The following is a 14,824-nucleotide window of genomic DNA, read 5'->3' as shown; positions in this document are numbered from 1 at the left end:
GTAAATGTTTGTTATTGAAGCTACCCTGTCTACGGTATTTCCTTATAGCAGCCTGAACTGAGACAATGAGTTCCCTAGGGTTGTGGCAACAAATACCACAGACTTGATGGCTTTAAAAAAAGAAATATGGGGGACTTCCCTGGCAGTCTAGTGGTTAAAACTCCATGCTCCTAATGCAGGGGTAGTGGGTTCGAGCCCTGATCGGGAAACTAAGATCCCACATCCTGCCCATTGTGGCCAAAACCAGCCAACCAAACAAACAGAAATGTATTTTCTCACAGTCATGGAGGCTAGAAGTCAGAAGTGAAGGTGTGAGCAGGGTTATTCTTCCTCCAGAGGCTCGAGGGCAGAATTCTTTCTTGCCTTGTCCACCCTCTGGTGGTCCACCCTTCTGGTGGTGTTGCTTGGCTTGTGCCTGCATCATCCCTGTCTCTGCCTTCAGCTCACATGACCTCTCCTCGGGTCTCCACCCATCTCTCCTTTTCTTATAAGGACACCAGTCATTGCACTGTGTGTGTGTGTGTGCCTAGTCACTCAGTCGTGTCTGACTCTTTGAGACCCCATGGACTGTAGCCTGCCAGGCTCCTCAGTCTATGGGATTCTCCAGTCAAGAACACTGGGATGGGCAGCCACTCCCTTCTCCAGGGGGTCTTCCTGACTCAGGGATTGAACCCACATCTCCTGCATTGCAGGCAGATTCTTTACCATCTGAGCCACCAGTGAAGCCCAGTCATTGCATTAGGGCTACCCTGATCTACGATCACCTCAACTTGATTAAATCTGCAAAGATCCTATTTCTAAAAAAGGCCCCAGAAAGTCTAGGTAGACGGGAACTTTGGGGGTCGGAGGGTCATTGTTCAACCCAGCACAGTGGAGTAGGGAGGGGTCATTATTGGGTATCTCTGGGTGCCAGACCCTGTTCTGTATTCTAGAAAATAAGAATATGGTAGACCCAAACTGTGCAGTCTGGGAGGAAACTGCAGATGGCCAAGTATGGTCATGAGATCATCAAGATAGATCAAATGTCACTCAGATTATGTTCTGGGACTTGGCTACCTGCCTGAATTGTGTGCACCTGAATCTGAGCTGCAGGTCGAATATTGACGAGCAGAAGTTCATAGTAGGCTCAGTGGCCATCATGTTCTCATCATGATGCAGGCAGAAGAGTGAGTGAGGGGCAAGGCAGGGACCTGGGGAAAGGGAGCACCAACCTAATGCCTGATGATGTCTGTCAGGTGGGTCCAGGAACACCCACCCTTCGGGGGACTGAGGTCAGGTAAGCAGAATCTTGGTGTCAGGAGTGGGATATAATTAGAGTGTGAATTGCCCAGGGGACTTCCCAGCTGGCTCAGTGGTAAAGAATCCACCTGCCAGTGCAGGAGACACAGGTTCAATCCCTAGATTGGGAAGATCCCATGGAGGAGGAAATGGCAACCCCGTCCAGTATTCTCGCCTGGGAAACCCCATGGACAGAGGAGCCTGGTGGACTGCAGTTCAGGAGAATGTAAAGAGTTGGACGTGACTTAGTGACTCAACAACAACAACAATGAATTGCCCAAGGGAGCCAAAGGATAGTATCATCCTCTGTCCATGGCCAGAGTGATGAGCTGCCCTGCATCCTCAAGGCTGAAGCAGACTGTGCTAGGGAACAGCAAAGGGAACAGTATGTGCAAAGTTGTGGTAGCGTAACAGAGCAGGAATATCCAGATGTGTAATGAAGTCAGGGTAACAGGAGGGCAGGAGTTCCTGTTGGCAGAAAGGTGGGGCTGGGGAAGAGAGGAAGGTCTGGGGGTCCAGACTGTAGAGTCTGCATTTTATGGTGAGGATGGTGGGGCGTGGCTGGTGGCTGTCACAGAGAGAAGAGATGTGCCTGTGTGTTGGAAGATCACACAGCACAGGGGCCTGTAACCTTCCCGGCGCTGGTCAGGGTGGAGGGAGTTATCAGAGGCCAGGTGAGCACCGGGCTGCAGGGATAGACCAGGTGATCAGAGACAAGAGGAGGGGTCCTCCTAGCACGGCTGCAGCCCCAGCCCCCACTCCCCTGTTTTCCTTTGCACAGTGGATTACCAGATCCTGTGTGGAAACCAGGTTCCCGGGTTTGTCATCGACATCCACACAGGGAAGCCCCTTGGTGAGTGACCTCCATGTCCCCTTCTCCCCCCCACCACTCCCTGGAGCCCCTGGTCACTCTGTGCCCCGAGCCCTGCCCCCCTTTTTCACCTCTCCCACAACTCTTTCCCTCCATCCTCCTCTACCCCACACCCTCACTCTTCCGTCTCCCTGGGCCAGGAATCCTGCCCCTCAATCCTGCTCCTTTTTTTCTTTAAGCAGAGAGTATTTTTAGTAAATTGTTCTTCATTTTTAAAAATTCGGCTAAAATACCCATAACAGAAAATTGGCTGTTTTTAACATTTTTAAGTATCCAATTCATAACATTAAATACATTCACACTGTTGTGCAACCATCCCCATCATCCATCTCCAGAACTTTGTCATCTTCCCCTACTGAAAGTCTGTTCCCATGAAACACTGACTCCCCACCCCTTCCCCCAGCTCCTGGGAACCCCCCTTCTACCTTTGAACTGTGGTAGAGGTCTGTGGTAGAGGTCCACAATTTAAGGAGAACTGTGGTCTCCATAAACTTCACCTCACAGAAACAGAATCAGACATTACTTGTCCTTTTTGTTTGCTGTTGTTGTTCAGTTGCTAAGTTGTGTCTGACTCTTTGCGACCCCATGGACTGCAGCACGCCAGACTTCCCTGTCCTCCGCTATCTCCTGGAGTTTGCTCAAACTCATGTCCATTGAGTTGGTGATACCATCCAACCACCTCATTTTCTGTTGCCCCCATCTCCTCCTGCCTTCAATTTTCCCAGCATCAGGGTATTTTCCAATGAGTCGACTCTTTGCATCAGGTGGCCAAAATATTGCAGCTTCAGCTTCAGCATCAGCCCTTCCATTGAATATTCAGGGTTGATTCCCTTCAGGATTTCCTTTAGGATAGACTGGTTGGATCTCCTTGCAGTCCAAGAGACTCTCAAGAGTCTTCTCCAACACCACAGTTCGAAAGCATCAATTCTTCGGCGCTCAGTTTTCTTTATAGTCCAACTCTCACATCCGTACATGACTACTGGAAAAACCATAGCTCTGACTAGATGGACCTTTGTTGGCAAAGTAACGTCTCTGCTTTTTAATATGCTGTTGCATAGCTTTTCTTCCAAGGAGCAAGCGTCTTAATTTCATGGCTGCAGTCACCATCTGCAGTGATTTTGGAGCCCAAGAAAATAAAGTCTGTCACTGTTTCCATTGTTTTCCCATCTATTTGCCATGAAAATCAGTCCTGAATATTCATTGGAAGGACTGATGCTGAAGCTGAAACTCCAATACTTTGGCCACCTGATTCGAAGAACTGACTCATTGGAAAAGACCCTGATGCTGGGAAAGATTGAAGGCAGGAGGGGAAGGGGACGACAGAGGATGAGCTGGTTGGATGGCATCACTGACTTAATGGACATGAGTGTGAGTAAGCTCCAGGAGTTGGTGATGGACAGGGAAGCCTGGCGTGCTGCAGTCCATGGGGTCGCAAAGAGTCAGACACAACTCAGCTACTGAACTAAACTGAACTTCCTTCAGGATTGACTGGTTTGATCTCCTTGCAATCCACAGGACTCTCAAGAGTCCTTTTATTATATATCTGGCTTATTTCACTCAGCATAATGTCCCCAAGATTTACCCATGTTGCAGCATGGATCAGAGTTAAATGAGGTCTTGTACAATGTAAGTTAAATGAGATCTTGTACTTGAATGCCAAATTTCAGCTGTGCGGTATTTAATTGATAAACCTATTTTCAGTTGTCTTCATCCCATGGATGTAGTCTCCTTATTTCTTTTTTTTAAAAATTAATTAAGTAATTAATTTAGCTGCCCTGGGTCTTAGTTGTGGCATGCAAGATCTTCGATCTTTGTTGCAACGTGCGAGATCCATTCCCTGACCAGGGATGGAACCCTGGCCCCTGCATTGGGAGCTTGGAGTCTTAGCCCCTGGACCACCAGGGAAGTTGCTCTCCTTACTTTCAACAATTGGAACACAGCAGATGAGATCTGATTCCCCTCCAGCCACCCCTTCAAATCTCAGGATCCTTCCCCCTCTCCCAAGGGTCCAGGGTCATAAATCAGTCCCTCGTGGGTGGACACTTAGGCTGATTCCAGGTTCTTCATTATAGACAACAGCTTTATTGAGATATAACTCGTGCTTTATGCCTGGAGTACTTCTTTCTAGTGCCTTCTTCATGCATTTAAACACATATTGAGGTTCCCCCCTGTTGAAAATGTATGGCGTTGTTTTCTGGGAGTTGGACATAAATCCTATGCTTTCCCAGGTATTGTCTGTAGGACAATTAAAAAAAAAAAAAACTTGCTTTTTTCCCCTGGAAAAGAGTCGTGAAGAACCGGCCAGTGCTACTACACACAGCACTGCTCCCTTCTATGTCCTGCTTTGTAGTATTCCAAGTGCGGTCACATCCCAGGTCATAAGTCAGTTCCCCGCGGATGGACACTTAGGCAGATTCCAGGATCTCATATAAATAAAACAATAGCTCTCCTGAGATATAATTCACACACCATACACTTCACCCATCAAAAGTGCACAGTTCAGGGGCTCCCTTGGTGGTCTAGGGGTTAAGGTTCTGTCCTTTCACTGTAAGGGGCATGGGTTTGATCCCTAGTCTAGGAAATTCCACATGCCATGAGGTGTGGTCAAAGGAAAAAAGAAAAAGTGCACAGTTCAGTGGGTTTTCATATATTCACAGAGTTGTGCTCCATCACTTCAATTCAAGTTTAGAGCATTCCATCACATAAAAAGAAACTCCGTCCCTATAAACAATCATTCCTCATTCTCTGTTCCCCCAGCCCCCTGGCAACCACTAGTCTGCTTTCTGTCTCTTTGGATGTGTCTGTTCTGGACATTTCATATAAATGGTATCATATGGTGTTTGTTCTTTTGGGACTGGCTTCTCTCATTAAGCTTCATGTTTCCAAGGTTCAGCCATATTGTAGCGAGTGTCAGTGCTTCACCCCTTCTTCAGGCTGAATGGTATTCTCTTCTATGAAAAGACATTTTTTATCTTTTTAAATTTTTTTTTATTTTTTAATTTTTTAATATTTTTTTAATTAGAGTATAATTACTTTACAATATTGTGGTGGTAAAATAGATAGCCACATTAATAAATGGGTTTTTTTGACCATGTGGCATGCAGGCTCTTCCCTGACCAGGGATCAAACCTGTGTCCCCTGCAGTGGGAGAGACCACATTTTGTCATCCATTCCTCCTTTGATGTTTCTGGTTTCTTGCTAAACATCATCGCAGGTCCTCTCATGCAACTTCCTGCTGACACATGGGGCTGCTTCATTCCAGAGACCCCAGAATAGCAGGCTTGCACACACACACACACACACACACACACACACACACCCAAATGTGCTGGGTCACAGCCAATGTGCATTTTTGTTGAGAAAGATGCCCTCTCCCCTTCTGCCTTCCCTCTCGCATCCTGATTTCTTTCCGCTGTTAGCAGTTCTAGGTTAGCCATGGCAGAATTTTTCAACTGAAGGCTGACTTGTGGACACACAAGTTCTCCCCGGTGGCACGATCTCTTAGGTCAGGGTCCCCAGACGATGCCAGGGGCTGGGCTGCCCTGACAGCTGGTGACCTCCCCAGACATCGACGAGTGCGGGGAGATCCCCGCCATCTGTGCCAGCGGCATCTGCATCAACCAGATCGGGAGCTTCCGCTGCGAGTGCCCTGCGGGCTTCAGCTACAACAGCCTGCTGCTGGTCTGCGAAGGTGCCGCCGCGCCCCTACCCCCACCCCTGGGTGGGATCCTGGTCCTTCTCCCACCCTGTGCTCTCCGGGCAAGTCATTTAAATTCCACGAATCTCAGTTTCCCCCTCTGCCTATGGGGCTAACGCCTTTCTGAGGGGCTCCATCCCACGTCATCCCCCTCCATGTGGTTCTAGCTGCTTCTGGGAAAACCAGGGGGAGGGGGCTGGATTTAGGGTTTGATTCTGCAGGAAAAGATTTTCTTTCACTCCCCCCACCTGGCTGGCTGTACTCCCCAGACGTGGATGAGTGCACCAGCGGGGAGAACCCCTGCCAGCAGAATGCCGACTGCATCAACATCGCTGGCAGCTACCGCTGCAAGTGTGCCCAAGGGTACAAGCTGTCGCCAGGCGGGGCTTGTGTGGGTAAGTGGGGACACAGTCAGGAGGTGAAGGAGTAGGACAAAGCCAGACTCTGCCTCCTGCTGGGACTTGGGTAGGGCATGGGCCTGTCCAGACTTTGCTCCTTGGCTGTAGTTTTTTCTTTTTTTTGGCCATGTCACTTTAAATGAGGGACTTTAGTTCTCGGACCAGCGATCAAACCCGCGCCCCCCGCAGTGGAAGCGCACAGTCCTAATCGCTGGAGTTGCCACCTTGGCTGTACTTTGGGGTGGGGGTGCCGAGGGCATCTGTTAACGGGGGAGTCGAGAGGATGAAACAGGAGGTGAAGTGTCTCCCCTGGGGCAATAGCTCACAGGGGGATCTTCCTGGAAGGGTCGGGCTCCCCAGCTGCAGCATGTGACGGCCCAGGACATGCTGTGGGTGGGAGCCCTGGGGACACTGTGCTGCCTGCCCTTCCTCAGGACGGAACGAGTGTCGAGAGATCCCGAATGCCTGTAGCCACGGCGACTGCATGGACACAGTGGACAGCTACATGTGTCTGTGTCACCGTGGCTTCCGGGCCTCAGCAGACCAGACCCTGTGCATGGGTAAGAGTGCCCGCCTGCTCCCGCCTCAATGACCAGGTCATGAGGAGGTCATGGGTCTGCACCTCCCCTGGGGTGGGGCTGGTGCTTCTGCTCATCCTGGTTCACTGACTCACAAGTTTGAGTCCTGGCCCCTGACACCCGGGTTGAATAACTTACTCATCTCTCTGTACCTCAGTTTTCTCATCTGTAAAATGGGGATAGTAAATAGTACCAGGGATATATTTCCCATCCATGTGGGCAGGGCTGGGTACCGGAGAAGGGGGCTGGGTCCAGTCAGGCCCTCAGTCCCCAAGCTGCCTGTTGCCCTGGGTGAGCTGGCCAGAGGTCGGGGGCTTTGCTCTGGCAGATGTCGACGAGTGTGACCGGCAGCCGTGTGGGAATGGGACCTGCAAGAACATTGTCGGCTCCTACAACTGCCTCTGCTTCCCCGGTTTTGTGGCAACACACAACGGAGATTGCGTGGGTAAGCTGCCCAGCCTCAGTGCACCCTCACTGAAAAGCTGATCCTTGGCTTGAGAGGCACCACCTCTCTGAAATAAAGGATCTCAACCTGGGGATGCCTCCAGTAAACGACCTCAGGAGATTGAAAAGTAGTTAACCACAAGTTCTCCAAATGCCTGCAGTTGTCAGGTGCCAGGGGTCCCTTCCCAGAGCTTACACTCAGGTTGATAAGGAGGAGATGGCCAATACAGAGAGGAAGGTGAACAGTGAAGGCAAGACGCTGGTAATTTAGTACAGTGGTTGAAAGTGTAGATTACAAGTTCAAGTGGTATGAGTTCAAATCCCAGCTTTGCCATCTGCCAGCTGTGTGACCCTAGGCAAGTCACTTAACCTCTCTGCACTTTACTTTCCTCCTCTGTAAAAAGGAAATTAATAGAAATAGTAGTACCTACCTATCTTAATATCAGAGCAAATTGACTTCTGGACAAAGAATATTACCAGAAATAGAGTCAGTGTATGTATTGTAAGGAGTCAGTTCTCTCAGAAGACATAACAATCATAAATGCTTATGCAGCTAATAATGAGCTTCAAAAGGTAGGAAGTAAAAATTGACAGAACTAAAAATGAAATAGACAAACTCACAGTTATGGTTAGAGACCTCAACTCTCCTCCCTCAGTAATAGAGGGAAAAGTAGAAGATCAGTAAGAATATAAAACACCTCAACAGTACTATGAACCACCTAGACCCAAATTATATTTTTGGAACATTCCAGAATATACATTATTCTTAGGTGTACATGAACATTCACCAGGAAAGATCATATTCTGGGCCATAAAACAAAGTTGTTTTTTTTTTTTAATTGAGGTTACACAAGGTAGGTTCTCAGAATGTAAGGGAATTAAACTATTGTAGTAATCAGTCACAAAAAGATCTCCAGAAAATCCCTAAATATGTGGAAATTAAGCAATGTACTCCTAAAGAACCCATAGATAAAAGAAGGAATCATAAGAAAAATTAGAAAACATTTTGAATTAAATGAAAATAAAATACAACATAAAATTTGTGGGATGCAACTAAGGCAGGACCTATAGGCAAATGCATAGCATTACAATGCTCATATTAGAAAATACTGGTGTCTGCTTCATAGGATAGTTGGAGAGTTAATATACAACTGGCATGTAAGTGCTCAATAAATTGAAGTCACAGCCATCAAGTCAATTTTTTGAATAAAAGTGCAAGGGAGGCTCAGAGCCTTAGGTTCTGTGGGTAACCCTGCTGGCCCATCTTCCCTCTGCAGACATGGATGAGTGCACCACCATGGTGGGGCAGGTGTGCCAATTTGGCCAGTGCCTCAACACGGCTGGCTCCTTCCACTGCCTCTGCAAGGATGGCTTTGAGCTCACAAGTGATGGGAAGAACTGCATAGGTGAGTCTCACCATGGTGTGTGTGTGTGTTAGCCACTCAAGTCATGTCTGACTCTTTGTGGCCCCATAGACGGTAGCCTGCTAGGCTCCTCTGTATGGAATTCTCCAGGCAAGAATACAGGAGTGGATTGCCATTCCTTCACCATGGTGCTGGAAGCCATCTCAGCCAGCCCCTGCTCCAAGCTAACCTGCAGTTGGTACTTTTGAGGGGGCATGACTCCATTTCATAACCATACATTTATTTTAAGGTATAAAAAGAGAACCAGCACATCACACCCACATTTTCACCAGGTTTGTGGTTTAGAGAATGACTGTCTTGAAAATCCAAGTTTTATGATGTATAGAATAATAGAGGAGCTGCGTGGATGACGTGGAAAGCATGAAAGGGGTCTGAAAGTGGCTTGAGATTAGGAACTTCACTCCCCCTTCCCCTGGACAACACCTGGCTCCACTTATAACCCCCACCAGGACCCAGAATACTCTTCACCAGATGTCTTTGTTTTCCCAAGGCTCAGCCCTTCCTCTGGTTCCAGGAGGGCTTGTCTGGGGGCCCTTGGCCATTATGCTGTGACCATAGGTGCTGGTCTCAGTCCCGGGCGAGTCCCTGCCCCCCAGCTAGTGCTGAGACCCCTCCTCCTCCTCTCCACAGACACCAACGAGTGTCTCAGCCTTCCGGGAACCTGCCTGCCAGGCACTTGCCAGAACCTCGAGGGCTCCTTCCGCTGCATTTGTCCCCCCGGCTTCCAGGTGCAGAGCGACCATTGTGTTGGTGAGTATCTGGCCTCACCTCCCAGCTCTGGGGCCGGGGTGGGGGCACCTCTGGGCCTCTGTTCCTCCATCTGTAAAATGGGAATGCCAGCTGGACTGGTGGTGAGTGAAAAGACGCATTTAGGGGACTTCCTTGGTAGTCCAGTTGTATAGAATCCTCGCTTCCAACTCGGGGGACGTGGGTTCGAACCCTGGTCAGGGAGCTAGGATCCCACATGCCTGTGGTGCAGCCAAAAATTAAAAAATAAAACCGAATCACTCACACACGCAAGATGCCCTTAGCACAGTGCTCAATGCAGCTCTATACACTTTTATTGTTATTAAGATGCTCTCTTGGCTCAGGGCTCTCTCTCTCTGGGGCCCCCAGGCTTCCTCATGAATCCCATGAAGTGGGCATGGGTGTGGGTCTCACTGGCCCAAACGTGGAATTCCTCAGTCGATGACTGGTGGTCGAGGACTGGTCTGACCTGAGCTCCAGTATTATTCCACACCTGGGTGACTTGTATATTCCATGCTAATCTGGAGCAGTCTGGCCTGACCACCATTCATTCACTTGGATTAGGCTTGTGCGACCTGGGCTAACCTGGGCCAGTCTGGCCTAAGCAGATGGACTAGCCTAGTATAATGTGAGCTAACTCAGTCTTGGTTGGTGGTGGTTTAGTCACTCAGGCATGTCTGACTCTTTGCGAACCCATGAGCTGTAGCTCCCCTGTCCATGGGATTTTCCAGGCAAGAATACTGCAGTAGGTTACCATTCCCTTCTCCAGGGGACCAGTCTTGGTTAGCTCTGTACACATTGAGTCTCTAATGATGAACTTTTCCTGACCATGACCTCTACCCTGGAGACACCTTCTATGAAAGACACACACACACACACTGCCTGCCTGGTGCTCTGGCTCATCCTGAGCCCTGGGGACCCCGCCCCGCAACAGTCCCTGCATCCTCCCGGGCTGGGCCCCCACCCCATCTGCCCCTCCCAGCAGCTGACGCTGCCCCACCAGTGGAAGGCCTGCTGCATCCCCCCTCACTTCGTGTCCCTGCCCCTCCAGACATCGACGAGTGCTCCGAAGAGCCCAACCTGTGCCTTTTTGGCTCCTGTACCAACAGCGCCGGAAGCTTTGATTGCCTCTGCCCACCTGACTTTGTCCTGTCTGACAACGGGCACCGTTGCTTTGGTGAGTCTGGAGCCAGGGAGCACCCAGGATGAGGGAAGAGGTGGGAGGTGGGGCGGGGGAAGAGCTACATCACCCAGAAAGGGGACTTGCAGTTTCTTGTGTGGGTCTCCAGGAGCCTTGTCCAGTGTGAAGCTGTCTCTTCTCTCCCGGGTTAGGGCAACTCACCCAGTATTTGTCATTCTGGGAGCCAGTGGTGAGCCAAACCCCTCCGTCTGTCTGTAGAGCCGTTATCATGTCAGTGAAGGCTCAGGCTAGGGAACGGGCGTCAGTAATGAGAGTTTGGGGTCTGAAGTCTGGGGTCCTCTGGCTCTTTGGAATGAGCTGCTTTGCCTCTCCAAGAAGGGGATTCTGACCCAAGAATTACATGGCTAGGTTGCCCATTCTGCCACAGCTGTGAATGCAGGGTGTTGCTGGAAAGGATTCTCAGATTCTCAGCAAAAGCCCCAGGACTGACCCTCATTGGCCCAGGGTGGGTCACATGTTCGTCCCTGAACCAATCACCACGGAGTGATCCTGAGCTGTTCTGATTGGCTGCTGGTAGGGTCAGGCCCACCCCATTCACAAGAACTGGGGGTGGCTGGCCCTTCTAGCAGTTTCTCTGGGGAATCACCCCCACAGACACACGGCAGAGTTTCTGCTTCACCCATTTCGAGGCCGGAAAGTGCTCAGTACCCAAAGCTTTCAACACCACCAAGGCCCGGTGCTGTTGTAGCCAGAGGCCTGGCGAGGGCTGGAATGACCCCTGCGAGCTGTGTCCCCAAGAAGGCAGTGGTGAGGGCCCCCCCGCCCAGTCTCCCCTGGTCCTTCCTGCCTGCCCCCTCCGTGCCCCCCGCCCCTCCCCTGTCTGCTGTCCTTCCATTCTTACTCCAGCCTTCCCCACACACAAGGGGATGCTGGGGACTGCACCCGGCCACAGACCCTCACCTCCCTTCCCCTCTTGCTGTCCAGTCGCCTTTCAGGAGCTGTGTCCCTTTGGTCACGGGGCAGTCCCAGGCCCAGATGACTCCAGGGAAGGTGAGCTTCTCACCCACGTGCTGAGACCCCCCGAGGCCACCGCAGCCTCCTGCATTCCTGCCCAGCCCTGTCTGAGCTCTGCCCTGGTTCCCCAGTCTCAGGTTCCCTCTTTGACCCATGGGTGGCCCTGGACAACCCCCCACCTCCTTGAAGGGAAGGAAGAGACCCTGATTGTGGCCAGGGCGTGACAGAGGACTGCAACCCCTGCCACTTGCAGATGTAAACGAGTGTGCGGAGACCCCTGGCGTCTGCACTAATGGCCTTTGCGTCAACACCGATGGCTCATTCCGCTGCGAGTGTCCCTTTGGTTACAGCCTGGACTTCACGGGTGTCAGCTGCGTGGGTGAGGGACTAGCCCACCCCAGCTTGCTTCCCAGGAAAGGAAGGAGCTGGGGAGGGCACATGCCACCCAAGGGAACACCCCGCCTCTCAGCCACTATCACTTTGTCCACCCACCTGTCCATCTCACCAAAGTTTACTCGCTCATTCACTTATTCATTTACTCATTCACTAATTCATTCATGCATTTGCAGAGTTATTAATTTACTCACTCTTTCACCTATTCACTTATTCATTTATTCACACATTCTCACACTTATTCATTCATTCATTTACTCATTCATTTACTCTCTTGCTCATTCATTCACTAGCTTACTTGCTCATTCATTTACTTCCTCATTTACTCATTCACCTATTTTTAAAGCTTTTATTATTTGTTTTTAATATTTATTTAATTGGCTGCATCAAGTCTTAGTTGCAGCACGCGGGATCTTAGTTATGGTGTGTGAACTCTTCATTGCAGCATGCGGGATCTTTAGTTTTAGCATGTGAACTCAGTTGCAGCATGTGGGATCTAGTTCCCTGACCAGGCATGGAACCCTGGTCTCCTGCATTGGGAGCACAGAATCTTAGCCACCAGGCCACCAGGAAGTCCCTCATTCACGTATTCACTTATTCACTTACCGCATGCCTCTGCCCTGAGTCCAGCCCTCAAGGTGCAGCAGATCTAGCCCTGTCCAGTCTGTAGACACTCAGCAGGAGGCAGACAGGATCATGTCAAGGGTGGGGGCTCCCTGAAGGCCCTGACCACCCCCTTACCTCCCCACTGCAGACACAGATGAGTGCTCCATCGGGCACCCCTGTGGGGAAGGTACCTGCACCAATGTCATAGGAGGCTTCGAATGTGCCTGTGCAGATGGCTTCGAACCTGGTCCCATGATGACCTGCGAGGGTAAGTCTCGGCCTGCCCAGACCCGGGGCTGTGAAACAGAGGCTGAGGGAGGGCTGACCTGAGAAAGGGAGAGGAGGTCCTGCAGGCCGACCCCACCCACCCAGCACCTCCACTGGCCTTTCCAGACATTGATGAGTGCTCCCTGAACCCCCTGCTCTGCGCCTTCCGCTGCCACAACACCAAGGGCTCCTACATGTGCACCTGCCCAGTCGGCTATGCGTTACGAGAGGATGGGGCCATGTGCCGAGGTAGGACCCACACAGGCAGGCGGTGGATGGACAGGGCACTGGGGCTGTCCATACCTTGGTCCCGAAAGAAAATGAAGACATAAGAGCTGTGCCTCCAAGAGTGGGAATGAGTACTAAGTCATAAAGTGACGGGAGAGCTGAGACATGTGAGGGTGCAATGGGTGCTCTTTTGTGAGGGGTGGTTCTGCTTTTATTTTTATGAAATGGGAGTATCTTCTCAGTCTAACAACAGGACTGTGGCTCCGGAGGCCTCTCTGGTGGTGACCGGACATGCCCTGAATGGGCTAGCACAGTGGGGACAGTGACTGTTCCCTTCTCCCCCTGGGGACATGTGGAAATGTCTGGAGACACTTTTTATTGTCACAGTTGAGTAGAGGTAGGGGTTGCTACAGGCATCAAGTGGCCAAGGTTGCTGTTCAGTATCCTACACTGGACAGAATGGCCTCCTATCACAAAGAATTTTTGAGTCCCAAATGTCCATAGTGTAGAGGGTAGAAACCCTGGCCTGGGACTTGGTCCCTCAAGGGCTGTTTCAGGGTCAGCGTTCCAGGGACCATGGTGAAGGTCACACAGACTCAGAGACCCTGAGGTGGGCAGGGGATGCAGGTGTTTGGGGCAGTCCTGACCATCCCCTCCCACTTGACTTCCCAGGAAGTCTGGGACAGGTGGGGGAGGAACGGGCACTCGGCAGTGCTTCCGGGACCTCCCTCTCTGGGAGGCCACTGGAGGGTGGGAGAGTCCAGATTTTCACAGCCTGGAGTTGAGCCATGAGCACCATCGATCCATGGTCGCCCACAGATGTGGACGAGTGTGCAGACGGTGAGCAAGACTGCCACGCCCGGGGCATGCTGTGCAAGAACCTCATTGGCACCTTCGCCTGCATCTGCCCCCCAGGCATGAGGCCCCAGCCGGGCTCCGGGGAGGGCTGCACAGGTACAGAAGGGCTTCCCCACCCCATCCCACCATAGACAGGAGAGTTCAAAGCCAGAGGGCACGCGGGCAGGCGGACATGGACCCTGGAGGTGGAGGGCAGACATGGGTCCTGGAGGTGGAGGCCAGCTTGGGGGACCCTGGCCTCCCTGCCTCCCCGCCGGCCTGCCTTATCCCTCCTGCCTCAGATGATGATGAATGCCGTGCCCAGCCCAGCCCCTGTGCCAACGGCCACTGCGTCAACACCGTGGGCGGCTTCCACTGTGACTGTGACGAGGGTTACCAGCCCAGCCCCAGCCTCACCGAGTGCCAGGGTGAGTGTGACAAAGTCCCAGTGTGGCACCCCCACCTGGGAGCTCCCCGAGGCGGGGACAGGGTCGGGGCCACCGAGGGGGTACCCAGCCAGTCCAGATACATGTGTTCATCGCACGCCCCCAGCTTCCCTTCGTCCCTTCAGTCACCACCCCCCCGAAAGGTGACAGCATGTCCCCGCTGCCCTGTCTATCATCACACCCAGGAAGAAGCCCTCCCCAAGTTCACCACTTCATGGGGCTAAACCTGGAGGGCACCCCAGTGGTACCAGGTGTCCGGGCGACTTATCTGTCCTGGTCCCCTTGTCGCCTTCTCTCTCCACACTCTCTGCTCCTGGAGCACAATCGCCACCCCTCAGTTTCAGGCCAAGCGTGTGTATCCAGCTGCCTCCTGCATCACCCCAGCCTCCACGACCCCCAGATGCAGCTCACCCTAGAACAAGTTCAGTACCTGCTCCCCGAACCCCATCTCAGCG

General features: G+C 51.6%; 1 protein-coding gene across 1 annotated transcript in view; it reads left to right on the top strand.

Moving 5' to 3' along the window:
• Positions 1-14,824, top strand: part of FBN3 (fibrillin 3) — a 72,102-nt gene that overhangs the window by 44,665 nt on the left and 12,613 nt on the right. The window contains exons 46-60 of the mRNA XM_061152163.1: positions 2,060-2,131; positions 5,715-5,840; positions 6,116-6,241; positions 6,679-6,804; positions 7,151-7,267; positions 8,544-8,672; positions 9,321-9,440; positions 10,489-10,614; positions 11,233-11,385; positions 11,563-11,628; positions 11,846-11,971; positions 12,740-12,859; positions 12,985-13,107; positions 13,906-14,040; positions 14,226-14,351. Coding sequence (XP_061008146.1) covers positions 2,060-2,131; positions 5,715-5,840; positions 6,116-6,241; positions 6,679-6,804; positions 7,151-7,267; positions 8,544-8,672; positions 9,321-9,440; positions 10,489-10,614; positions 11,233-11,385; positions 11,563-11,628; positions 11,846-11,971; positions 12,740-12,859; positions 12,985-13,107; positions 13,906-14,040; positions 14,226-14,351 — 1,791 coding nt within the window. The remainder of the gene's footprint in view (positions 1-2,059; positions 2,132-5,714; positions 5,841-6,115; positions 6,242-6,678; positions 6,805-7,150; positions 7,268-8,543; positions 8,673-9,320; positions 9,441-10,488; positions 10,615-11,232; positions 11,386-11,562; positions 11,629-11,845; positions 11,972-12,739; positions 12,860-12,984; positions 13,108-13,905; positions 14,041-14,225; positions 14,352-14,824) is intronic.

The sequence above is a fragment of the Dama dama genome, chromosome 9 (assembly GCF_033118175.1).
Source record: "Dama dama isolate Ldn47 chromosome 9, ASM3311817v1, whole genome shotgun sequence".
NCBI lineage: Eukaryota > Metazoa > Chordata > Mammalia > Artiodactyla > Cervidae > Dama > Dama dama.
The sequence above is the reverse complement of the archived record's forward strand: the minus strand, read 5'-3'. Positions and strand labels throughout refer to the sequence as shown.